The sequence below is a fragment of the Neophocaena asiaeorientalis genome, unplaced genomic scaffold, assembly GCF_003031525.2.
Source record: "Neophocaena asiaeorientalis asiaeorientalis breed wild unplaced genomic scaffold, Neophocaena_asiaeorientalis_V1.1 scaffold114, whole genome shotgun sequence".
NCBI classification, from domain to species: Eukaryota; Metazoa; Chordata; class Mammalia; order Artiodactyla; family Phocoenidae; genus Neophocaena; species Neophocaena asiaeorientalis.
The window spans coordinates 11,109,997-11,136,834 of record NW_020173116.1 but is presented as its reverse complement, the minus strand read 5'-3'; the positions used below and the strand labels follow the sequence as shown (position 1 = coordinate 11,136,834).

Below are 26,838 nucleotides of genomic sequence, written 5' to 3'. Positions count from 1 at the left end.
GGTTGAACCATTGCCCAGCTGCTTTCAAACATTACAGTCATCTAGGGACCTTTTTGTAAGCTAAGGATGCCTCGGCCCCATTTCTGGAGAATCTGATTTAACTGGTCTGGGCTGGGACCTGGATAAAAGCTTGTTGGAACTTCAATTATCATTTTAAGGCAGTGGCTCAATGCTGGGTATTTGCAACACCTGAGAGTTTTTTAAACGATTACCTCGGCCTGGCTCCACTCCCAGTGATCAGAATCTCCAAGGAAAGTGGGCCTGGAGTTTTGTTTTTGTTTTTAATTAATAGCACTTGTATGTTTACAGAAAAATTAAACAGAAGGTCCAAAGAGTTCCCATGTACTCGTTCCCCCATCCTGCACCATTCCCCTAGTAGTAACACCTTGCATCGGTGTGGTATATTTGTTACAACTGATGATTGATGACTACTGATACGTTATTTTTTTATTTTTATTTTTTTACAGTTTGACAGTTTCTTATTGGTGATATGTTATTACTAACTAAAGTCATTAGGGTACATTAGGGTTCACTCTGTGTTGTACATTCTATGGTTTTGCCAATTGTGTAATGTCACATATCCGCCATTGCAGTATCACGTACAATGGTTTCAACTCTGGTATTTTTAAGTTTTTAAAATTTTTATTTATTATCTATTTAGGCTGTACCAAGTCTTAGTTGTGGCATGCATGTGGGATCTAGTTTCCTGACCAGGGATCGAACCCAGGCCCCCTGCATTGGGAGCATGGACTCTTACCCACTGGACCACCAGGGAAGTCCCAGTATTTCTTTTAAAAAAACACCCCCAGGAGATTCATAGGTATAGCCAAGATGAGAACGACTGACTTAACCAGGAATCAGGAACAAAATAACTGAGAACTTTCTCATGATTGTTATTTTTTTTAAATTCCTCATCTGATTCTCAGAAATGATCAACAGCAAAATTAAAAGGGAGCAGGGTGTCAATTTGAATAAAAAGCAGTAAAAAGATGCATACCCAAACACAACCATTCAGATATTATTTACCTGTCATATTGGCAAAGTTCAAAAAGTTTGCTAACACACTACATCGAAGGGTACTCTCAGACACTGCTAGTGGAACGGAGTTTGGTAAAACCTCTGTGGAGGAGCATTTTGGTAATATCTACCAAAATTGCAAATGTACTGACCTTTGCACTCACCAATTCTACTTCTAGAAATCTATCCTATAGATAAATGTGCAAACTGGCATATGTGCAAAATTGTTTGTAATGACAAGATTGATAATAACCTAAATGCCCAGTGCTGCCAGTGGTTGCAGCTTTGGATGGGACTGGGGGTAGGGGTTGGGGGTGGGAACTAGCTGAGGCCTGAAGCTGGTAGAGAGAAAATTAAAACCAAGAAGCTGGGGTGGGTCTAAGGGCTCAACAGCTGCAAGCCTGTTCCTATTAGTCTGTGAACTCCTCTGAGCAACAAACCTGTAAGTAATCATAAGAGTTTTAACTCAAACAGTACAGAAGAGATATTTTGCTTATTTAACAAACATGGATTACACACATGATGCTGTGTTAGCTGAGGCAGGCTCATGAAACCAGCAAAGACACAATCCTGGCTCTCAGGAAGCTCGCAGTATTATAAGAAGACAAAAAACTGTATTTGGAAAGCGGTATTGCTGGTACAACATTGATGCATAAGCAAAACATACACAAGCAGCAGGGAAATTAAGGGCACCCGAGTTTGCTGTTAGGAACCAGGGAAGGTTCCACAGAAGAAATAGCTTTTGAATTAAACCTTGAAGGCAAAGATGGAATTTGCCAGGCAAGAGCCAGGAGCAGGAGAATCTCAGGAAGAAGGAAATCAATGCGCAAGACATAGCATGCAAGGGCAAACACCTGTTCTGGGAACTGCTTGTAGAGCATATCATGGGGGGGGTCCTAGGACCTGTCCCCTAGCCTGCCATGACCACCGTAACTTATCTCCTTTATTCTAGGCTTGGGACAAGGGGAAGGCCTCAAGCCTTGGGATCCTTTCAGCCTTTTAAAATTAGTTTCCTAATGGAAGAGGGAGAGGAGATCCAACTTCAGGGAGAACTTATGGGCTGTGGGCTGCACTTTGGAGCAGAGCTTTAAAATGCCGTCCAAGAAAGACTTATAACAAAGAGGACACAGAAGAGCGTGTCAGGCCCAACAAAACGCCTGGTGTGAGTGACAGCAACCTACTTCCTGCAAAGAAGGTTCTTGTGCAAAGAAAGAAGATGAATCACTCAGAAATCAGTGTTCTAAACTTCTTTTCCTGTAGCAGTAAGGCTTCCTTTCCAAGGCAGTTTCATATGGACTGTCACCCAGTTTTTATTTCCAAACAATACATTTTCTCTTTTTATATGTTTATTGCTGTACCATTCCAATGCTCATCTATACAAGTAGTTGGATGCGCTCACTTCAATGTTACAGACTATACACAAAATACCAAAATCAATTAGCATTACAAAATCGGTAACAAAAAGTATCTGGAAAATCTGTGCAGCTTTGGCGTTTTTAAGCTGTTTCTCAATGTTTTAGACAAGCAAGGCCTTTGCCACGTGCCTTGCACAGTGAATGCTTCACAAACATCCGTTCAGCGATTTTACACAACCAGGTTCCCGCGCCTCTTGGCCGGCTCGCGAAGTTTCCCGTTTCTCGGGCTGTCACTTCCCATACCCCCGCCTCGGCCCGCAGGGTCCTGGGGCCCCGGGACCACCCGGCCGCAGGAATCTGGCGACACTCCATAACGTCGAGGACCGCGACCCCGAGGGCTGCGCGCCCCGCACGCGCTTCCTCGTGCCCGGGGGCCGGGGAGCCGCGCCCTGGGTCGCGCTGGTGGCGCGCGGGGGCTGCACCTTCAAGGACAAGGTGTTGGCGGCGGCTCGGCGGAACGCCTCGGCCGTGGTCCTGTACAACGAGGAGCGCCACGGGAACCTCACCGCGCCTATGTCCCACGCGGGTGAGCCGCCGGGGCGCGGGGACTGGCTGGGCGTCCGTGCGCCGCGGTCCCGGCCGACCGCCCGGTCCTCCGGCAGGACCGCGAGGGGCGGCGACGATGGGCTCTGGCCGAAGGGAACTACGAGGGAAGCGCTAGGTTGGCTCGGTGTGATCCCCGGGGTCTTTTAGGAGGGAGGCGAGCCTAAGGACAAGATTAGATCGTCTCCCTGGGCCCTTCCAAGTGGAGGGAGGTGCGCTGTGCAGGAGGGTGACGGGGAGAACGGAAGAAATTAAAACCCGCAGGAGCAGGATTGTGGTTCTCACCGGCGGAAAGTCTCATGATTCCTAATCATGGATCCTTGCCATTCGGCGTTCCCCAGAGTCAGGTGGCGCAGGAGTGGAAGCTCTTTCCCAGGGCATTCCAGGGTCTGGCTCTCCCTTCACCACGTAAGGTGGTGGCTTGGTGACACTCTGGTGTCTTCACTTTCATAAAACATGTCAATATTCTGAACTTTTGAGTGGGACAGTCTGGATTCAACTGAGTCAGAAAACCTGGCCTTAAGTTGGGGTATGTTTTCTCACTTGCTAAATAGAAGGTTATAATACTGGCTCCACTGCCAATCAGATCGCTTGACACTTGAGTTTAGTTGAAAATTTTAAAGTTGCGATCATGCAGGAAAAGATCTTGCTCTTGGGACTTCCCTCGTGGTCCAGTGGTTAAGACTCTGCCCTTCTGCTGTAGAGGGCACGGGTTCGATCCCTAGTCAGGAAACCAGGATCCCACAAGACACATGGCTTGGCCAAAAAAAAAAGAAATTTTACTCTTTGCCGGGTGACCCTTCCCACACACTGTTCTCTGGGGCAACGGGTTGCATCGTCAAGCAGTCATGAAAGTCTAAAAGGTGCATTTTGCAAGGTTTTCATCCTTAGAACTGAATTCCAAGTGATAGTCTACCAATACACGGCAGGGTCGGAAGGCCTTCGAAGAACACGACTCATTCTGAACTTACTGGGATTAAAATCTCTTTAGAGAGTTTCCGCTGCTGCTGCAAGTCAGACATCCTTTTTCCTGTGCTTTTGGTTTTTGTTCTGTTTTGGCTTCTTGAATGCAAGTTCAGAATACCTGTACAATGAGGACAGGAGAGTGACTTTGCATTTGGCCTACTTTAGCAGAACGAGGGAACAGAAGTCTGTTGAGACGTGAGGAAGTGAGACTGTTAGAACCACGCTTTCAAGATGGTTGACGGCAAGGGCTGCGGAGGTGCTAAAAAGTGGGTGGAAACCCGTAGGGCAGGGAAGGGTGGGCTGGACGGCAGCCAGGCATATTGAAGTTGGATGGAGTGATCTGGTAGAGGTGTAGGTTGGAGAAGAGGTAACAGAAAGAGTCAGGTTTTTGAGAAGGACAGCGACTGGGTCCAGGATACTCGTGGAGGGGTTGTCCTCAGATAGGAGAGGGGAAATTCCTCCGTTGCAACAGAAAGGAAGTGGGTTTGGGGAGGAGACGGGAGCAGATGTCCCCGTGGTGGCACTGGGCGATGCACCACCTTTGGTGCAATTATTCCAGTTGTCACCGTACCCAAATCACGTCTCTACCAGCCTCTCGTGAGAAGTTCTGTCAGAGTTCACACAGCGTTCCAGATGCGTCCTGTGGACGGGCATCTGCCAAAGAAAAGAGGGCAGTGTTCTCTGGTGCTGGGTCCTTGCAGTCCCTTCTGAGTGATATCGTAATGGGGACTTTCTCTTTTCTGTGGCAGGCCCATCAGCCTACAGTTTTCTAAATCTGTTTACTGCATTTTTTGGTAGTGACATTCACGTCCTTCCAGGCTAATTGCACTTGTTCTAACCATGGTTCAGTAACCTTGCTTGCTTACGTTATTGACATATAATCTATCCAGGCCCAGAAAACACCCAGGCCCAGAATGCCCTGGGAAAGAGCTTCCACTCCAGATTATTAACATATAATCTCTCCAGGCCCAGAAAACACCGAATTGGTATTTATTTTACATCTTCTTCCTGTGAGCTTCTGTTGCCATTATCAGTGTCTATTCTAGCCTTTTTACTGTGAGAATAATTCTGTTTGAGAAAAAGACAAAAGTAACAGCATTAGGAATCTTTTTTTAAATGTATTTAAGTTCCCAGTGCAGAGTCGGTATTCTCCGCTTCTTCCTCCCGACAGCCCTTCGAGGTGGGTACTTTAACCCCGTTTTACAGATGAGGAAACCGATGCCCAAAGAACTTAAATGCCTGGCCCATGGTAACACGGTGATCTATGGCCAGATCATTCTTTGTTGCAGGGGCCTTTCCTGGCCTCTACTCACAAGATTCCAGTTGCGACAACCAAAAATGTCTCCAGATGTTGCCAGATGTCCGGGGGCAGAGGGGATGACAGTAGCATCCAATGTTTTGAACCACTGACTTAAAAGGAGGTGAATTTGGTGTAGTGTGACCAATGGGTTACACAGGAGACGCTGGAAACAGGGAATCCACTTAGACCAGTGTCCAGTCCAGGTAGAAGTGTAAGGGCCTATACTGTAGTGGTCACTAGAAATGGAAAAGAATGACCCTCCTTCTCAGAAGGTGGCCCCACTGGGGACAAGGGTACAGATGTGTCATGGCTTTTTGAGAATGGACTAGAATTAAGAATGGAGTGAGTGGAATTAAGTTAGAAGAGGAGACAGCTTTGATGGACTAGAATTTGAAACGTTACACAGAACGTTGACGGCAGCTCAGACTTTGCTTTCTCGTGTTTTGTCAGAGCGTGGACAGGGCCAGTGTAAAGCACTGATCGCCGGTTCTGTGCCGGGGCTCCACAGAATAGGTCGAGGTGGCTGCTTGTAAACTCCAATCGTGATAGCCTCCTCCCAAGTCTCAGAATTTCACCAGTTTTTCTTAGACCTGTTGCTTGACTACTAGAATCCAGTACAAGATATTTTGGATTTAAATCAGTATTTTATTGTGGTTCTAAAATAAATCGTGACTTTAAGATAATATTCTATCAGGACTTCTGTAAGGACCGTTACCCTAATGCCCAAGGTTGGTTCCCTTTACTTTGGCAGATGGATATACAGCGGCCAGTCTGGGCCGAGTATGGCGCCTGCTTGGGGGTAGAAACGCCTAAGACGTGTGCTGGGACTTTGAGGAATTCCCAGCCTAGTGGGAGCGATAAACAGACCTTTCCAGGCAATGTGGCTTGGACCTCGACAGAATTATATGCACAGGTACTTAGAAAGCATAAAGGAAGGGCATCCAATGCAGAGATAGTGCAAAGATGATTAGAAGTCAGTTTGACCAAGAAAAGTAAAAATTGATGTAAGTCAGACCATTGAAATGAAAGCGTTTGGAGAGGGTCGGCCTCGATGTGGTGATTGTTAGTTAACCGCAGGCTAATCCTTTAGCTGACATCTTGAGTGGCTGTTTAGACGGGCCCTTTAGTTCTGTCAGCAGTTTACTGAGTGCCAAGTACCGGCAGGGCTTAGAGGTGTGTTTGGGGAAGGGGCCAGAGTTGGGGTGGAGGGAGATGACACAGGTGATGCGAAATCCTTACCTCAGGAAAGATGTGCGTTTTGTGTTTGCAGAGCACGGTAAATAGTCTCTTATGAGTGAATGATGCTCGATGATCTTGAATGCTGCCCTCTCACAAATGATCTAAACGTTTAGATTTGAGAGGAGAATGTATTTCGGTGCCCTAGGAAGAGATGGCGCCTCCCAGCCTCACAGCAGATGGGATTAACTCAGACAGTTCCCAGACAGATGGAGTGTTGAAGCACAGCTTAAGCTGATGAAGGTATCTGAGTGTGTGTCTGGTACGTGGGGTGGAGTGGGGCTGTAGAACCTTCTGGGTGAAGGGAGTGGCCTCAGAAAGGACTGCAGGCCTGAGGCGACAAAGTGAGGCGTTCTGGAAAGCTGCAAAGAGATCGCAGTAAGATTGTTGAGTATGTACTCAGCAAATGCAGAATATCCTTGAGCAAGCCGGGTTATGCAAAACAAAACTCATCCTAGCCAACCAGAGAGACATTTCTGTTCGCATGACGGCTTCACATTTTGGAGACGTTTCCGTTCATATTTGGTGTACTGGTTCCCCTGCAGAGGGAGTCTCTGATAATTCTCCTTATTGGGTCAGCTCAAGGATAATACCGGAAGATAAACCAGTTTTTCAGGTTGATTCATTTGTACAGAAACCCTTCTGTTGGGCCATCACGGTGTGATGCTGAGCGCAAAAACTAATAAATAAGAGCTGTAGTCCTTGTCTAGTGAGGGGGCGGGGCCCAGGAAGACATTCTAGCAGGAGGGTAGAAAGAGGTGTACTTCAGAGGCATTGCTGCATCTTACAAGATGTGACCAGGAATTCTCCAGGTTTGGGGAGGAGGGCGGGAGGGATGGAGAGAATAAGGAAGTTAAGTTATTGGAAAAAAGAAAACCTGAAAGGTCATGGGATTCTCTAGGAGATTTAAAATGTATTTCTCGCTGCCTGCATCTAGAACAGAAATCTAAGCCACTACTTTAAATATTTTAGCAGTTCCCATCTCCTTCAAGAGAATGTTGAAATCTACTTTAAATAGTTTCCTAGGGAGGAGGAATGGTACACTAGACTCAAAGGTGACCCTCCAGAATGTTGAAGCTATTGACCAAAACAGATTTTCTTTTTACATTTTTTGTTTGTTTTTGACAAGGTGGTAAGGGGAACTGTTATTTCTCAAGTAGGTTTATGATGGTGTGCTCTGTTTGAGACCTTATGCGACGCCGATGTGTAAGACAGAAATCCAACAGACTGCCTTCAAGGAGTTTAGCGGTGAGGTCTGTAGGTTCTTTTGGGGAAGGGCGGGCATTGCACAAGGTGACCTTTTTCGGTCAAGTGTGATTGGTAGCACTGAGGCCTGGGGAAGAAACACATTCAAAGGGCTTTTTCTCCCCTTGTCCCAAGACTCTGTGCGTCTGTGTCTGAAGAAGGCACAGGCAAAATGTTTGCTTTGGCAATCAGCCGTGACTTGCGCTCTCGTGCCACTAGGGCTATCTAGGACTGGCCCCCAGTACATCCAGAGGGGAGGGCAGGGCCAGACGCGGGGCCTGTGCTCGGCACCCCTTGGGGTTGTGCGCCCAGTGACCCTGAGCTAGTGCATGTTTACTCAACTGCCCGGCCTCCAGTTCATCCCACACATGCCCCAGAAGAGCCAATCACGGGATCGAAGAAGTCTTCATTCTGAGTTTTTAAATCTAAAGTAGTTCCCAGAAGCAATCTTGCTACTATAATTAGAGTGTAGCAAAATTTAGCACTCAGTATTTTTTTTTTTCAATTTCTTGTAACTTAATGAACTAAGAGTTTCCTAGGTGAAAAATTTCAGGTTGATACTGGAGATGTTTTCCGTCCCAGGTGCCCCTGTCTTGAGGTTTCGGGTGTTCTCAGCTCATTCCCCATCTCTCACTCATTTAGACAACAAATATTTATTAAATAGTTACTATGTGCCAGGTTCTACATGAGCCACTGGGGCTAATGAGATAAGCAGGATACATTTATGTGTATTTAGTCACTAACCGAACTGGGCCAGTCACCATTCCAAATACGCTCTTATATGATGGTTTCACAGCCCAGAAATCTCCCTTCTTTTGCTTGGGGAACTTTTCCAGTCCGTCAAGATGCACTGACTTCCCAGGGAAAAAGTTCCCTCCCACCCCAGACAAAATGATCAGTTCATTTCCGCGGTTTTCTGTTATTCCACGTTCTCGTTAGATAAGCGACAGCCCCAAATAGAAAAATTCTCATCCCCATTTTACAGCTGAACAGATACTTTCAGAGCACCCAGGCAGTGGTTGTCCGAGGGAGATGTGAGCCTGGCTGGCCTTGAAGCCTGAGTCCCCCCAGATGAGGAGGCAGGGCATAGGCACACGTAGGAGCTGGGGCTTCAGGCCCTGGAACTGGCTTTTCCAGGTGGTGTGTGACATGAGTAACTCTTTTTTTTTTTTTTAATTGGAGTATACTTGCTTAACAGTGTTGTGTTCGTTTCTGCTGTACGATGAAGTGAATCAGCTATGTGTATACATATAGCCCTCCCTCTTGGACCTCCCTCCCCCCATCCCACCCATCTAGGTCATCACAGAGCACAGAGCTGAGCTCCCTGTGCTATACAGCAGGTTCCCACTAGCTAGCTATTTTACACATGGTAGTGTATTTAGCCCTCATCTGTAAAATGATTACTCGACTCTTTCCTGCCTCAAGTGTGAGACAGAGTGAAAGTGCTTCAGAGTTGGATTTCCCCATTAACACACAAAGGTCATTCTATCATCAGTACCAGAAACTGTAACTGTAGCATAGCAACATTCTGTTTTCTGTATAAAAGAGAGACAGGTACACGGGGTTCATTATACTCTCCTTGCTACTTTAGCATGTGCTTGAAATTTTCCACGAAAGGAAACTTTTCTTAATTTATGAAAAGGGCTTTCAGCTTATAAAGCACCACATCATCATAAGTGGTATAAGTATCCTAATTGTTTCTGTGTTTGTCTTTCTCAGCTAGGAGATGTTTATTTCCCTGAAGGCAGGAAATGCCTTGCTCCTTATTAAGTCTCCCCAGTGATGATGTAGTAGATTGCGTGAGTGCTCAGACAACAGGGTTACTTGCCAAGGAACACTTTTAGGGCTGGGTCACAGGATCGGCCTCCAGACAGCAGCCACCTGAGAAGGCTGCCCTTCTGGGTTTTCAGTCACTAGATCCCCACGGCCCAGGGCGGATTTGCTACAGATTCAATTTCTCTCTGTAATAAGCTAGCGTGAGAATGTGATCTCACTGTAATGCCAGGGAACAGTCTTTAAACGTATTTTGTAAGTTAGTTTTTGAATAGGTAATGTGTACACCTGATAGAGAATTTTTCCTGTGTCCAGCTCTCCCCCCGCCCGGAGGCAGTCAGGGTCCCCAGTCTCTGGGGCAGCCTTCAGGGGCATCTGTACTGATATCACCACGTAGACCTCTTGTCCACACAGTTTTACGTGCGGCTTCTTTCCTCTTGTGTCTTGACTACCGTCACTGTTAACAGAGCTGCTGCCTCAGACTGTGTACACGTACTGTAAGTTATATAACTATTATTGATGGACATTTATATATATATATTTTTTGATAAATAAATAAATTTATTTATTTTTGGCTGCATTGGGTCTTCGTTGCTGCGAGCAGGCTTTCTCTAGTTGCGGCGAGCGGGGGCTACTCTTCGTTGCAGTGCACGGTTTCTCATTGCAGTGGCTTCTCTTGTTGCGGAGCACGGGCTCTAGGCACTCGGGCTTCAGTAGTTGTGGCTCCCCGGGTCTAGAGCGCAGGCTCAGTCGTTGTGGCGCATGGGCTTAGTTGCTCCGTGTCATGTGGGATCTTCCTGGACCAGAGCTTGAACCCGTGTCCCCTGCATTGGCAGGCGGGTTCTTAACCACTGCACCACCAGGGAAGTCCCATTGATGTACATTTAGGCTGTGATAGCAAAATTTTAGAAAAAACACTGGCAGTAAATATCTTTATGGATTCCTTTTGTGTGCATACATAAGTATACCTTTGGAATTAGTTTCTTGGATCTGGAATTGCCGGGTCAGGGAAACATGTGCATTTAAAAACTTTTAGTAGCTGTTGCTCTCCGTACCAGGTTGTAATAATTCACTCCCCCAGGAAGAGTGCCCGTTTATACTTGCACTTGCCGATACGGCGTATCACACCTCTTGATGTTTGCCAATCTTTTAGGTGTGTTTTCATTTGTACCATGACTTTTCATATGTTTAAATCCTTTCTGGGGGGAGTGATCGCTAATATGTACTGGATTTCTTTTGGGGGTGATGAAAGTGTTATGGAATTAGGTAGTGGTGATGGTTGCGCAGCCTTTGTGAATATACTAAAAACATTGAATTGTACACTTATTTAAAAGAATGAATTTTATGGCATGTGAATTATATGTCACTAAAGATGCTGGTTTTTTTTTTTTTAAACCCATTTGTGTTTTCTGCAAACTGACTTAATTTTCTTTGTTTTTCTGTTGCTCTTTTTCTTATAGGAAATTAGCTTTTAGTCTTTGTTACGTTCCATGTATTTTTTTCCCCATTGACCAGTTGGTCTTTTGATCTTGAGTCCTTGATTTTCCTCTCTTTAAGCCAGTGCAGAAAATTTTTGTTTTTATGTAATTGGTTAGTTGCTCAAATCTTTTCTTTGTTTTTTAAAAGAAGTTTCAAGGTGATTTTTCACACTTGGAAAGGTTTTCCTTCAATATTACTTATTTTTTAATTCCCATGTTTCTTCTGGCTCTTTTATGTTTTCTCTTTTTTATATATTTAAATCTTGGATTTGGTTAGAATTTATTTTGGCTTAAGTTGCAAAGAAGGGATGCAGCTTTTTTAGCCTCAGGTGATACTCAGTGGCACCCACACTGTTTTTTAAAAAAATAATCCATTTTATCCCATTGATTTGAAATTCCACTTTTATCGTTTACTGAATTCTTTTATGTATTTGGGTCTAGTTTCTGGGCTTCTTATTCTGCACCATTCTGGTTGTCTTCATATGCTACTACCACACTGCTCAAATTACTTTGACAACAAAGGCTAGTCCAGGTTTTACTGTTTACAAAGTTTTCCTGATTGTTCTTTATTATTTTTCCCCTAAATGAGCTTAGAAGCAGAATTTTTAAGGTTTGTAAAATCCCATTGATAATTTAAAAAATCAATGTATAGATTCATGTAAAATTGGCCATTTTATCCCTTTTTTATTTCTCTTATTTATTTTTGTCTTACGTCTGCTTGTGTCCTCAGAACAAGATGAAATAATATCGAGCATAGTGAAACTTCTCCGACTGCCTCCCTGAGTTAATGGGTGTGCTTAGGCGTTTGTATTAATAGTCACAAGTTGAAATTGGTCTGTGTGGTTCTTACGTTGGTTTTTTGCTACCATGCTTGGTTCTATTACCTTAGAAATAATTTTAAGGCTTCTTTTTATTTTTTTCAATCTGCTGTGGAGCACTTTAAATGTCATTAATGTTACTTGCTCTTTAAAGGTTTGGGGGTAGACCTCACCTGTGAAACTGAACGGGGGGTGGGGACGGCTCTTGCTTTCTAGGGGGTAGTTCTTAGTGATTTATTCTGCTTCTTATGCAATCAGTGTTTTCTCCTTGGAGACCAATGTTGGTAACTTGGGTTTTCCTAGAAAATTATCCATTTTATCACAATTTTTGGTTGTATGTGCATGGAGCCATACTTTCTCTGTATCTTATTTTGTGTTCTTCATATTTGTTCCTTTGTTCTTTCCTGCAGGAACAGGAAATATAGTAGTCATTATGGTTAGCTACCCCAAAGGAAGAGAAATTGTGGATCTGGTGCAGAAAGACATTCCGGTCACAATGACCATAGGGCTCGGCACCCGGCACGTACAGGAGTTCATCAGCGGTCAGTCTGTGGTGTTTGTGGCCATCGCCTTCATCACCATGATGATTATCTCATTAGCCTGGCTAATATTTTACTATATACAGCGCTTCCTATACACTGGCTCACAGTTTGGAAGTCAGGTAATTGTCTCTTTAACTTTGCTTTTTAAAAGATAGTTTGTAAATATTTCCTGTATATATTGCTTGAAATTATTGGACAATATTCTTAATTTCATTATCACTCACAATATTTAAATATTAATATGGGATTTTTTAAAATATAAATTTATTTTATTTTTATTTATTTTTGGCTGTGTTGGGTCTTCATTGCTGCGCCCGGGCTTTCTCTAGTTGCGGCGAGCAGGGGCTACTCTTTGTTGTGGTGCGTGGGCTTCTCATTGCGGTGGCTTCTCTTGTTGAAGGAGCGCGGGCTCTAGGTGCGCGGGCTTCAGTAGTTGTGGCGGGCGGGCTTAGTAGTTGTGGCTTGTGGGCTCTAGTGGTTGAAATAAGTTTTAAATTAGAATATATTAAACTTTCTGTTCTGTGGGAAATTGGGTCATGTTTCACTCCTGCAGAGACCCTCTATCCTTCCCAGATGTAAAGGGATGACAAAAAAGCAAGGCATGAGGTGGGGGGGGACCTGGTTCTGTGTTTCGAAAGAGAACGGGCCTCCCTGTCTCCATGGTGGAGCCGCGTTCAGAGCCATTTATCTGCAGAGACGGGTTCAGTAACAGGGGAGACAAGGGCCCTCTGGGTTCCCCACTCACCTGTTGTCTTGAGAACCGCCCCCTTCCTGGCTCTGCAGGCAGTAGATGGTCATTTCTGGGTCATCTTCCACCTCCGACTAGGAAGCCTCTGCCCTTTTAGGGACGTTAGCAGATGAGTGTATGGAGCCCCTTCCTCAGCTGATGACGTTCTTACCAGTAATTAAACATAAGATTGGTTTCTTCTAAAAGGGAAGCCTCTTGCACTGTTGGTGGGAATGTAAATTGATACAGCCACTATGGAGAACAGTATGGAGGTTCCTTAAAGAACTAAAAATAGAACTGCCATACGACCCAGCAATCCCACTACTGGGCATATACCCTGAGAAAACCATAATTCAAAAAGAGACATGTACCACAATGTTCATTGCAGCTCTATTTACAATAGCCAGGACATGGAAGCAACCTAAGTGTCCGTCGACAGATGAATGGATAAATAAGACGGGGCAAATATATACAATGGAATATTACTCAGCCATAAAAAGAAACGAAATTGAGTTATTTGTAGTGAGGTGGATGGACCTAGAGTCTGTCATACAGAGTGAAGTAAGTCAGAAAGAGAAAAACAAATACCATATGCTAACACATATATATGGAATCTTAAAATAAATGGTTTTGAAGAACCTAGGGGCAGGAAAGGAATAAAGATGCAGACATAGGGAATGGACTTGAGGACACGGGGAGAGGGAAGGATAAGCTGGGACGAAGTGAGAGAGTGGCATGGACATATATACTCTACCAAATGTAAAATAGGTAGCTAGTGGGAAGCAGCCGTGTAGCACAGGGAGATCACCTCAGTGCTTTGTGACCACCTAGAGGGGTGGGATAGGGAGGGTGGGAGGGAGACGCAAAAGGGAGGAGATATGGGGATATATGTATATGTAGAGCTGATTCACTTTGTTATAAAGCAGAAACTAACACACCATTGTAAAGCAATTACACTCCAATAGAGATGTTAAAAAAAAAAGGTTTCTTCTTCAGACATGCAGTTGAAAATAAGTATTCCTTAGCAACAAAACGGCTCTTAAGTTAACATGTGGCTGTTGTGTACATTAGGACTTCAGTGGTAATTTCTTCTTTTTAAATTTATTTATTTATTTTTGGCTGCATTGGGTCTTTGCTGCTGCGCATGGACTTTCTCTAGTTGCGGCGAGTGGCGGCTACTCTTGGTCGTGGTGCGCGGACTTCTCATTGCGGTGGCTTCTCTTATTGCAGAGCGTGGTCTCTAGGCGCGTGGGCTCACTAGTTGTGGCTCGTGGGCTCTAGAGCGCAGGCTCAGTAGTTGTGGTGCACGGGCTTAGTTGCTCCAGGGCATGTGGGATGTTCCAGGACCAGGCCTCGAACCTGTGTCCCCTGCATTGGCAGGCGGATTCTTAAGCACTGCGCCACCAGGGAAGCCCTTCAGTGGTAATTTCTTAAAATTAGTTTCATTGTAGTCATCTAACTTTGCTTTTTAAGTGAAATTTTCCACATCTGCTTATATTATATGAATTTTTTAAATAGTGACTTAAATTTTTCAGTAATAAGAATGTTTTTCCTCCCTAAGAGCCACAGAAAAGAAACAAAGAAACTTATTGGGCAGCTTCCTCTTCATACTGTAAAGCATGGAGAAAAGGTAATATTTTCATAGTTTTTTGTTTGTTTGAATTAAACTGAAAACTCAGTTCCTCAGTCACACTGGCTACATGTCAGATGCTCAGGTGGCCACATTGGCTGGACAGTGCCCACACGACCATCCTCCACCTGTCGGTAACTCTGAAGAAGCTCTGGTCTCTACCGGAGGCCCTGAAGCTTAAATCCATCTCCATTAAATCTCACACTCTCTGTCCATTCTCTCTGAGACTCCTTTAATTACAGGGAGAAAACAGGGATTTGTGGAGAAGGGGAGAAAAGATATTTTTTAAACTTTTTAAAAAAGAAACGTTTCACATGGCCAACGTGAGACTTTTAAAAGGCCAAAATCGTACCAGAGTTTAGAAGCATTTTGGAATAGGACAAATCCTAACGAAATCTCGGAACCTCAGGTTCTTAGAGGATAGATTCCTTAAAGGAAAACAGTTGCTAACGCAGGAACAGTTATTCTCCTAATGGTCCGTTTACTGTGCTGGGAAATGTTGATGGCTGTGTTGACATAGATAGCTATGCATTGGTTCCACTGTTTCCACTTTCGTTTTATCTCCCTGAGTTGTTGAGATCTAGTCCATGCCGATCCCCCAGTCTCCACTCCTCTGTAAGTGCATTTGGGTCCACATCTCCTCTGACCTACTTAAAGGATTAAAGCTTTAGAATAACACTCATTAAGTCTATAGACCTTTGACTTTAAAACTTTGGAATCTGATATTAATGGTTCATGTGGACTATGTAACATATTCTACTCTTGGAATTGTACTGTCTGCTTCATTCTTGCCCGAATGCCTTACGTTATAATAACAGTGAATTTTCATAGTTGGCGCAAGGTCCTGCTTTCTTTCCATGTAGATGTATTAAACAGGAGAAGTGTAAAAAAAAAAAAAAGAAAGAAAGAAATTCCCATCTCATGGGAAGATTAACATCTCATTTACAAATCACGAGGGTCCCTGGGAGAGAGTCCAGCAAATGCCTGGGACAAACTGTGCATTCGGCTGGCAGTTCCGTGACAAGCATGGAGTTTTATGTTCCTCTTGAAATGTGTCTTCTACTCTCTGTGGCAGGAAATCTGTCCTTAAATATGAGAAGACATAGATTTATATGTGTGTAATTTACTGCATGGAGTCTTTGAGAACATAAATTAATTGATATCCTCTTCATGTACAGAACATTTTTGAAAATAGGCTTCTATGGACTGTTTATTGAAAGTTGTCAGCAATAATGGTTAAAAAAAAAAAAAAGGGATTCATAAATGGTCCATGAGGTACACACGTGGATTTTCTGACAATTTTACATTTTAAACTTGCACAGAAAAATACTGTGTTTTTTCTTAAATCTACATCTTGTCCAGTTCTGGAGACTGTATTTTCTAATTTTTCTTTTCTTGTGAACTTGATCACAGTAATGTATAAGCTTGTAAACCATTAGGGAAATAATTATTTCATCATCCTTGCATGGCACGTGAAAAAAAGGTGACAATGTATAGTTGCAACATATAATTGTAAGTGCTGTTACAAAGTTAATTTTAATACAATCTTTGATAGCAGTATCTACATGGAAAATCAGTTTTTACTGCTTGCTTGTTAACACGTGACCTACGTGGCTAAAGATATTTTTAAAGAATTCCGTGATGACTGTGAAGCTGTGTCCCATAAAATTAACTTGCTAAAGTTGCAGGCACTGATGGGTAGCTCCTGAATCCCCATCCCAGAGTCCTGGGAGAGAGAATCTCATTGGCCTGTTTTGGGTCAGGTGATCAGGCTGGCCATGCCTACTTTGGTAGATGGGCTGAAGCCAGGTGGGTATGTCCAGGGGGTACCCAGGGAAGTGGGGGAAGGGCTGACACCACCAAAAAGGTCTGTGACCCACAGATTCTCAGAAGTTGAAATTTTGTCACAAGACTGCTTCTGCCCCAGCAGTTTTTGTTTCTTTTTACCTTTATTAACTTGATATCTGAAAAAAGTAACTTCTTTTAATTTACGGTTCTTTTTTTGCTAGTGAGGTGAATACATTCAGATATTTAGCTATTTGCATTTTCTTATCTGTAAGTTATAACTCTGTTCTTTCACAAATTCTAATGAAAGTGCTTTTGTTTTGTGTTTTTAATGATTCCAGAAAATAGGTAGCTAATTAGATATTCATTCTTTGTTTTACATTTGAAAAATAATTTATTATAATAAAGCAGGCATTTACATTTCTACAGCCCTTAAAATACGATCACTTAAAAAAATGAACAGTCCCCTAGAATTTAAACATAATTCGTGTCTGATTAGGTAGATGATGACATTTTTTCTTTTTCAGCCAAATTCTTTTAAAAAAAATCCCTTGATAGTGGTAAAAATAAATACCAAGTAGAAATTATCTGTGTTTAAATTCAGGATGTACCAATGTAGAGTAGAATTCATCATTGTTTCCCCCAGGTTGTAGTGAGTTTCGGTTTTGTTTTTGTTGCGGTAGTGAGTTTTGCCAAGCGTATACTGTATGCTAAGGATATAGTAAATGTTCTCCTCTTCTTTCTACAGGGAATTGATGTTGATGCGGAAAGCTGTGCAGTGTGTATTGAAAATTTTAGAGGAAAGGATGTTATCAGAATCCTGCCATGCAAGTACGTTCTCTTACTTCCTGAGATGTTAAAAATTACTGACAAGTTTCAGGTTTCTGACCAGAGAGTGAACATGTTTTTCATGATATGAAGACCTTGCTGTCAGGTGGTATCTTGTGATCATCTCACCTTTTAGAAAAGAAGCTCAGCTCGAAGTCTTCAAGGCTCCTCCTGTATTGTTTTACTTTAAAATTGCTTTGCTTGGAGACTTTAGGTGAGCATTCAGACCCATTATGTCCTTTTGTCATAGATTGGCTTTTTAGTCTTTTTAGCAAGGCTTCTTTAGGGTCCTGGGAATCTATACTATCCATTGAGCTATTCGGATAGGTGAAGGCCCTGGGGGTTAGGGCCAGGAGCAGCCCGCAGATGTGGCTCCGGCTTTGCTGGGTTTTTTACTTTTAAATATTTTAATACTTAATGTTTTGAACTAGTGAGCATTTTCCCCAGACATTTATTAGAAATGTTATTTTTAAAGACATTTCCTGGTTATGTATCTTTGTCTACTATTTTCTACCGAGATGCCTTTTTTCTTAGATTTGGCTCTGCTGTTATTGGCACCCTGGGTTCGGGTTCTTTTGGGGGTTGTGTGAAATAAATATTCCTCCCTTATTTCATTAATTTATTTTCTTTAGCAACAGGAAGTTATGTTTCCTTTTTAATAATGAGATACTTTGTTAACTTTTTTTAAAAATTGCTTTGTTAGCAGAAAGGTGTACAAAGATTATGTTTTAAAGCTGGTCAGTTTTAATTATACTTCCCACCTATTAGAAGCAGGTCACAAGTTAAAATATAATTATGTCTTGCTTTATGTTTGCAAAGTGTCCCAGTACTTTATAGGGGATTAAGTTCTCAGGAGTTCTGTAGAGGAAATGAAGGCATGAAGATCAGAACAACAAAATTAATTTCCCTGCATGAAGATGGTGAACTTAAATCTACAGGCATTTATACGGGTGGGTGTGGTGGATACTTAGTGAATTGGGGTCAGTGTCGGGTGATGGTGTCCTGTAGAAAATTATTAAGGTAGAGAAGAATTTTTACTCTAGGTGGGCTTAGGGCACATCTTTGTGACCTGGATGCCACACAGTGAGCAGCCTGAGGCCGATTTCCTTTTATAGGAAATCCAGGTACTCCTGAAGGCCGAGCTGAGATTTGCACTGGAGCTTCATAAACAGACGAGTTTATGTGTGCGCTTATCCTGGTCTCCTTCGTGGGGTTTTATCCCGTCCACCCCCGTTTCCTCCTATGATTTATATCAACAAATTTCCGAATAAAGCCCACGTGTTGGTTTTGTTTTTTCAGAATGATTCCAGTGGGTCATTTTCAGTTTGAGGATGGAAAGGTCACAAGACAAGCTGGACTGGACCATGTTATGTCCTTACATGCTGTGATTTTTAACTGCGCTGGCAGATTTCCCTTTGAAGGAAAGGTCTTCAGACAGTGACGACAGTAATAATAATGAAAAATCACTGAGGATTTATTGTGCCCAGCACCCTTGTAACCACATTACACGTTTGCCCCTCAGAACAGCTGCAGGGTAGGCGCAGAGTGGCCTCAGGACCTAGTTCAAAGTCACAGCATCAGGGCGCACAGCTGGTGTCTGAGCCTGATCTGTGTGGCTCTGATACCCACAGCTGCTTACCTGCAGTACAGGTAGAAAATGCAGATTCATCACAGAGGAGGGGAAGTCAGCCAATGAGGACAGTCAGTAAAAGAAGAAAATTCGTATGTGGTTTTTCTTTTTTCTGATTCTGAAAGCGATATGTTCATTCTAGAAAAATGTAGGTGCTGCAGAAATATATAAGACCAAAAAATAAGAGTTTCTTTAGCCTGCAAGCCAAAGTTGACTTGTTAATATTTTGTTGTATTTCCATTGGAGTCATCTTATAGACTTATATCAGATACTATCAGTGAGTATTACTTTGTTACTGTTAGTTTACTCTTGGATTACTTAGGCCACGTTTATTCCCAAATAAAAATACATCCTAGCATGATGTGAAAATAAACCGTGTTACTTTTGTGCAGCGAAGGGGGTATTTCCCTCCACACGCCAGATTCTATTTAACATGGAGAAATAGCATGGATGACTCCCCAGGGTAAATGGATAGACTGGAATGTTGGTTTGATGGCATTTAACTTGTAATGAGAAGATGAGTTGGTGGAATGTGTTGTTTCCTTTATAAGATATAAACATTTATTTTAAAACATTAACACATACTTAATTTTTTTAGGCATATTTTTCATAGAATATGCATTGACCCATGGCTTTTGGATCACCGAACGTGTCCAATGTGTAAACTTGATGTCATCAAAGCCCTGGGATATTGGGTTTGTTACATTTTTGTTTATATTCAATCTCTGCACCCCCGTTCTCCCTGAGTGATTGGATTCTGTTCCTGACCAGAGGCGGGAGTGGACTAAATGCTCCTTCTAGCATCCTGGTGGTTCCTGAAGAAATTTTCCTCTTTATTAAAAGCGAATTCTTAAGACATTCCCCAAAATCAGTGAACTAAATTTGTGGTTACAGAATAATATGCTAGGTGTTTCCTTAGAGTTTGTACTTAGAGTGGTATCTTTGTTAGATGTCGGTGTGACGCTGCAGGGTGTATAGGTGCTAGTCAGCGTCATATAAACAGGAATTATTATAAAACGTTTGAAACGGAAGAAGCCTCGTGCACAGGTGCACATCTTACGCACGAGGAAGCTAAAGCGCGTACCTCTTGATACCAGCTCTCCCGATGCTTGGGTTTCAGAGTCAAGATGCTGCGGGGAGATTTATCCTGCACCCAACGTGCTCCATCACTTTGTGATACTGAGATGGTCATAGACCTTCCTCGGAAAATAGAGACGGGAGGGCAGAGTGAAAGAGAGCGCGTCGTGGTAGCGACGCGCTGATGCCTTACACGAGTTATTACGTTGACTCCTCCAGCCCCTATGGGAGGGAAGCGCTGTGACTCTCCTTATTTTACTAACTAGAAACTCGAGCTCAGAGAGAAGCAGCTCACCTAAGGTCACACGGTGAGGTAATAGGGAATCAGCTTTCAGGTGCAGGCTTGCTTAATTCCAGTGTCCAAGCTCTCAACTACCCTCCTACCCAAAAGAGGGGAGGGACATAGATGGGGGGAAAAAGCCCAGATCTTCCTAGATTGTTATATTTTTAGAGTCGTCCTGTAATCTGTTAATGTCTCAAGATATTCTTGATTAAATATAAATAGTTTTGAAACAGATCTTTGGAAGAAGTAACGTAAGTGTCAAATATATTTTTCTTGTTGCTAAACAGAGGTTTTGGCAGCGTTTATTACAGAGGTAGAAACTACAAAGAGGTTTTTTATTATGATAATGACTTTATATGACTTAAAGCCATAACAGCCTTCAAGGCTGCAGGCCCCCTTCGGAGTATTTTTCATTTTCTAGTTCAGCGTATCTTCAAAAGAGAGCTGAGGGACCACGCACTGCCTTAATAACCGGTGTGGTTTTCTGTGAATTATAGTTTTCAAGTGTGAGTTCCAGAGGCCTCACCGTAGGTACACGGAGAGGGAGGCAGCAGGACTGTCTTGCTGGAAGTTCATCCGCCTGGATGTCTGGAAAATATGCCTTTGCTGTAGAATTTCTAACACTCGTTGGTGCGTAGTCTTGATAACTGGCGGCTCTCCCCGGCGTGGAGGCTCATCCCCCACTGCCTCACGCCTTCCTGGGACTGCATTTGGAACAGTAGAACCCAGGCAGCGAGACAGGTGTTTTCTTGGCAGTTTTCCTTCTTCGTCTTTTCCTCTCGTAGATACGCTCTGAAGCTTCTTTTCTTTTCTTCGTCAGTCATTTTAAACCTCTTTTCATTTCTAAACCTTTGTGCAAAAGGCATTTCACTGACCTTAGCGTTGAGACTTTAATCCTCGCGAGTTGTGCTTTTCGAAATATGTATGTATGTTTCGTGTGTTAAAAATCAAGACTCTTGATTTTATATCAGGTTGGATTGCTTTCAGAATGTTCAATTTCAGAAAGCTAGAATATGTGTCCCCAGAAAGCTTGCTTGCTTTTTTGAAGAAACCTACAGTAACTTTAAATCAAACTTAAGAAATTAATCTGTCTTGCCTTTAACTTTTTTTTTTACTCCTTTGACAAATCTGCCATTTTCTTTGGGCCCATTGGCCCCTCCTGCGTCGGGCTGTAGAGATAGTTGTGACTCTCATATGGTAACTAGTTCTCATTTCCAAGAAAATGAGCAGGTGAGAGCGGCTTTGAAGAGCCTCTTGTCCCCGTTGTGTCTGCTCGCTCATGGGGCGCAGGCATTCACCAGGGGAGTGATGCATAAGGTGCTGGGTCTGAACTTGGCTCCAGGGAGACGAAGGGATTAAGACTCAGCCCTCCTGCCCGCAGGCTCCTGGGGGCTCCGCTTTCTGGACTGGTGGGTGGGAGCTGGGCCTGCGGCCCACCCCGCTGGCCAGGAAGGCCTGTTTGAAGAGTCGGCACAGAGGAAGGCGGCCTTGACCCTGCCAGCTGCATGTGGGAAGGGACAGGGAGGGGTTTTTAGAGGCACGTCTGAGCTGCGTGTTCAAGGGTTAGCGTATCGCAGGGAGTGACCAGGTGGGGTTCGGGACGGGCAGGTAGTTCAGTTTGGCAGGTATTTAGACAAGTACCTGGAAGAACAGACTAGGGTGGGCCGTGCGGCAGTCCGGATGCTACAGCAGCTCAACAGGGTTTGTCGGTTGGTGCGTCACGAGTCTGTTCTGCGGGTGTTCGGTTGCCTGTGAGACGGCAGGGAGCCACGTGGTGCCCGGGAGTGAGGAGAGGGTTCCAGAACACGTGTGGAGCCAGCAGTGCGGGCGGCAGGGCCCCTGGCCCCGAGGGCCCCAGGAGCGGGCGGCAGGGCTGTGCGCTGCCCTCAGCCCGAGCCAGGGTTCGCAGGAACGCCCCCGCAACGCACACACCTTCGGTCGGTCACTCAGCGGCAGCTTCGGCCATCACGACACAGCTTTGACCCTGGCATGAATCAAGAAAGGTTTCTGGATGGCCCCTGATTTTGAGACTCGGACGTAGTGACGCTTGTAGAGTCTCCCGCTCTGACTTTCATGATCTCCTTTTCTTCTCTGAAGCAGCAAATGGGGAAGCGAGGCAAACTGGCAGCGGGTAGACACCCTTTCTGTAAGGAAGGTTATCTTGAGGCGAATGCAGGTACAGTCTGCAGCCCTCTGCTCTCTGCTGTTCAGAAGCCTGCTTGTCTCCGAAGCCCTGGCACCTGGCAGCCATTAGGGCAGTCATTCGAGCTCAGGGCTGCAGCCTCAGCGATGAGCGCCCAGCCAGGCTGCTCAGAAAGGCAGCAAAGTGCATTTGTGACGAAGCTCCACTTTCTGTCAATAAATAGTTTAAACGGTAGCATCGTTTGCATCGAGGGGAAAAATGGTTTTTAGAGGAAAAGGATTTAGGTCTTGAAAAGCTGCTTATTGAAGAGTGCTCGTTTTCTGGTGATGCTAAATAAATAAGACACTTGAGCTTTTTTGCCATGTTCACGTATAAAAGTAAATATTTTGTATGAATTAGGAGCAAAAGATGATAGATAAGCCTGATCCTGTTACTGAGAAAAGGTATTTTCTTTGCTCTAACTCTCAAGGGAGAGCTTGAGGACGTGCAGGAGACGCCTGCCCCAGAATCGCCCCCCGGGGGCGTTTCGACTGCAGATCTGAGTCTTACTTTACCAGATGGTGACAGAAGTGACGCGGGCAGCTCAGCACTGCCCACCACCAGCGACTCCGCGCCACCTTGCGAGGCCAGTTTTAAAGAGGATGCAGGTGAAAACACGGCCTTGCTGGGTGAGTCTTTTGCGGGTTCTCAAACAAAATGATGTTATCAGTGGTTGAAAGAAGGTGAAGAAATACGTAAGGTGCAGAAAAGCATAAAGGAAGAATGATAACCATGACCTCACACCTGCAAATACCATTTTAACATTTCCATAAATATGCTTCAGATGTTTTTTCTGTGTTTAAGGATGGGGAGAATATCATTCATGTGCCGTTAGGTGACCTGTTGTTGTTTTTTTTTAATTTTTGGCTGCCTTGGATCTTTGTTGCTGTGCGCGGGCTTTTCTCAGGTTGCGGCGAGCGGGGGCTACTCTTACGTGCAGTGTGCAGGCTTCTCTTTGCAGTGGCTTCTCTTGTGGCAGAGCACGGGCTCTAGTTGCGTGGGCTTCAGTAGTTGTGGCACGCGGGCTCAGTAGTTGTGGCACGCGGGCTCAGTAGTTGTGGCATGCGGGCTCAGTAGTTGTGGCATGCGGGCTCAGTAGTTGTGGCGCACAGGCTTGGGTGCTCCGCGGCATGTGGGATCTTCCCGGACCAGGGCTCGAACCCGTGTCCCCTGCATTGGCAGGTGGATTCCTAACCACTGTGCCACCAGGGAAGCCCAGGCGACCTGTGTTTTCCTCTTAATGTGTGAAGCTCTTTCTGTATCAGTGGACAGGACACACGATTTGGTACAGCTGCGTAGTTTTACACTTTGGATTCACTGTAATTTCTGTCAACCACCTCCTGCTGATGGACTTTTGTCATCAGTTACACTGGAATCATTTTGTGTATACATTTACCACCTCTCTGTAAAATGATGAATTGCATTGTTTTAAATTACTAATGCAATTATCTTCTTTTCATATTTGTTGGTTATTTATATTTCTTTTCTGAGTTGCCCATTATTTCATCCTTAGCTGCTTTTTCTGTGGAGAAACTAATTTTTCATACTGATTCTAAGAGCTCTTGGTCTTTGATTTTTATCTAGTCTAGCTTCTCATTCTTTCATGATTCTTTCTGCCTTTGACAGCACGCTAACTTAGGAAAATCTGTCTCATCTGAGGGTTATTAATTTAAATTTTACTGACATTTGTGGCTTTGTATTTTACGTTTAAATCTTTATTCCGCATTGTTTAAGGGGAGATTTAACCTATTTTTCCCAAATGTTTAACCACTTGTCCATTGTTTAGTGATAATTACTTGTGAATAATAAGTTTTGATATTTGAAAGGCAAGGCAAATTCCTTCATCTGTATTCTTTTTAAAAAAAGAATTCTGAACTGTTCTTCATTTTTTAAGATTAATCTTAAAATCAACTTGCCATGTGTAAGAAACTCCCATGAGAATTTTTATTATAGTTGAATTAATTTATAGGTTATTTTAACTGGGAAGAATTGATGCTTCTGATTTTGAATTTTGCCATCCTGGAAGAGGAAGCATATTTTCCCAAATCAGTAGTATTCAAACTGAATCAGTTTGTCTTTTTTGTCCATTTTTAGAATCTGGGAGGCAAAGACAGAAATATGAGAACTTAAGTTTTAAACCGGTACCAGAGGAAGAAAGAATGCATTGTGTAAGAAAAAGGGAGAATGAATTTCAGAGAATGAGGAAGTGGAAAGGTGGATTGTGTAGGAGTTCTAACCAGCTCTCCTGCTGGGACTCTGCCTTGTGAGGCAGACAGTTCCGTTTATAAATGTTTATAAATGCTTCTTGTTTTTAGGAATTCCATTGCTTTGTGCCTAAGTGCACACCATTGTCATTTTTTTTTACCATTGCCTTCAGGCTCCAGAAAGGAAACGAAATTTGTTTCCTTTAGTACTTGACTACCCTTGAGATATTTCAGGACAGGTAAAACTCTTATCCTAAACTAAATTTCCAAGTATTTGTTCAGGTAATTCATAATTCACTCAGGTAATTTGACAGGTAATTTATATGTCAATGTTCTTTCTACCCTATAACTGGATCGTTTGAAAACTACTGGAAAAAATCAATTCTTTTAAGCAGACATTAGTACTTTAGTGTAGCGTTAGTACTTTAGTATAATGTCTGCTTATGATTATATTAGTATAATTAGTGCAATGTAGCTTTACTCCTAGCTGAGCTAACATTTGCTCAGGAGCGCCTAGGAAATGCATGCGGGGGTTATTAACGGTAGCCCACTCCCTGGAGGACGCGTCTGCCCGAGGGGGCTCCTCTTTTGTCTGCTTGACCTCAGGTCTGATTGAGGAAGTATCCTGTCACTGTAAGAAACCTTTTGTGCCGAGATTATCTTTTACTCCTCTTCCTAGTAACATCCAGCTGGATTCAAAGGCTGGTTTGAACCGCTCTGTGCCTCAGTTTCCAGTCTCTAGATTGGGGATAATACCGTACTTGTCTCTAGCTCATAGGGTCTATATTGCCCGGTAAATGCTAGCTACTGTTTTCATGGTGGTGACACCATCGCTCTGTGTCTGAAAACACACTCTAATTAATCCCAGCAGCTCAGCCTGTGTCTTTTCTATAGCACCGTGCTGACCACGTGAATACTTATTAGGCTAATGCCAGGAAACCTCTCATGCTGTATGTGAGGAGGGTGTTGATATATTTCCTTGAGTGTCTGGAATAGGTTGTCATTTTTCCATGCAAGTTTTATGTAAAATTTTCCCTAATTTGTTTCTTGAACTGTGATCTCCAAATATAACAGTGTTTATGTAATTAAAGTTCAGAATATACCAACCAGCGCTGGCTTTTGTTGTTCTGTTGCAGAGACAAGCAGGAGTGACCCTCAGCGTGAAGGACCTGTCTCCTAGCGTATAACCTGCCGGCAGTGTCACGGACAGAGCTTGGGCTTGAATTAAAGGACATTTTATTTTTTTTACTTTAGCACATAGTTTGTATATGTGAAAATAATGTACATTCTTTTACCTTTCAGGTTCTGATTTGATATACAAAGGGCTAAGATACTTTATTCTTCAAGAGAATTTTTGATTAGTCTTCATATATTTATCTACTAAAATGTATCATAAGATTCTTTCTTCTCAAGGATGGTTCTAGACTAAGCACATTGAATTCAGACTAGTTCAAATGGAGTTGTGTGATTATATTCAGTAGTTGATCACATGAGTCTTCCTGGAGGAAAGACTTTTTTAGAACGTGAAACTTGTAAATGTGATGAGAGAAATCTATCGCTTCCTTGCACCTCTGTACTATAGAGAGATTTCCAAACCTTAGAGCACTTTCATTGTTGTTTTTTATGTGGAGTTATGGGAAAAGCACTGGTTGACTTTAGGATTTGCATTTCTCCCTCTCGTTACCTAACTTCTTCTAACAACCTTGATGGGGAGGGAAGTTTTGTCCATTTTTTTCTGTACACATAAAAAAAGCTACGATTCCGTATTGTGCACGAGCATGAAGTTCTTCATTGCTTGTTAAAGAAATGGAGGAGACAGACTCTGATGGACTCTGATATGGCGTTTTTGGGGGTAAATGGTGAATATACTGACTCCAACTGCAGTTTAATCTTTACAATTATAAAGCGTGGTAGATGGGGACTTTCCATTGCTGTTGTAACAAAATAAACAAGTAACCGGTTTCCTTGATTAATTTTAAAGCAAACTTAACGGCGGTGACCTTGTTTAATCATCTCTCCTCTTTACTCTCGTTTGCTGTTCTTCCTTGGCAGTGGAGGTGGAGGGAGTGGGCTGTTCAAGCTTTCGGGGGCTGCTTTCTAAATTGATAAAGCGATTAAACAGACACACACACACTGTCCTCACTTCTTAGAGGTGGAAG

The 26,838-nt window shown here is 43.4% G+C and overlaps 1 protein-coding gene across 1 annotated transcript; it reads left to right on the top strand.

Annotated features, from left to right (window-relative positions):
- The first annotated feature begins 1,937 nt into the window (after positions 1-1,937).
- On the top strand, positions 1,938-26,640 carry RNF149 (ring finger protein 149). Its single transcript, XM_024743972.1, has 8 exons — positions 1,938-1,946; positions 2,694-2,958; positions 12,202-12,452; positions 14,622-14,690; positions 17,224-17,306; positions 19,532-19,628; positions 22,906-23,104; positions 25,816-26,640. The coding sequence occupies exons 1-8, from the start codon at positions 1,938-1,940 to the stop codon at positions 25,857-25,859; spliced, it is 1,017 nt and encodes a 338-aa protein (XP_024599740.1). The 3' UTR covers positions 25,860-26,640.
- Positions 26,641-26,838: the final 198 nt, after the last annotated feature.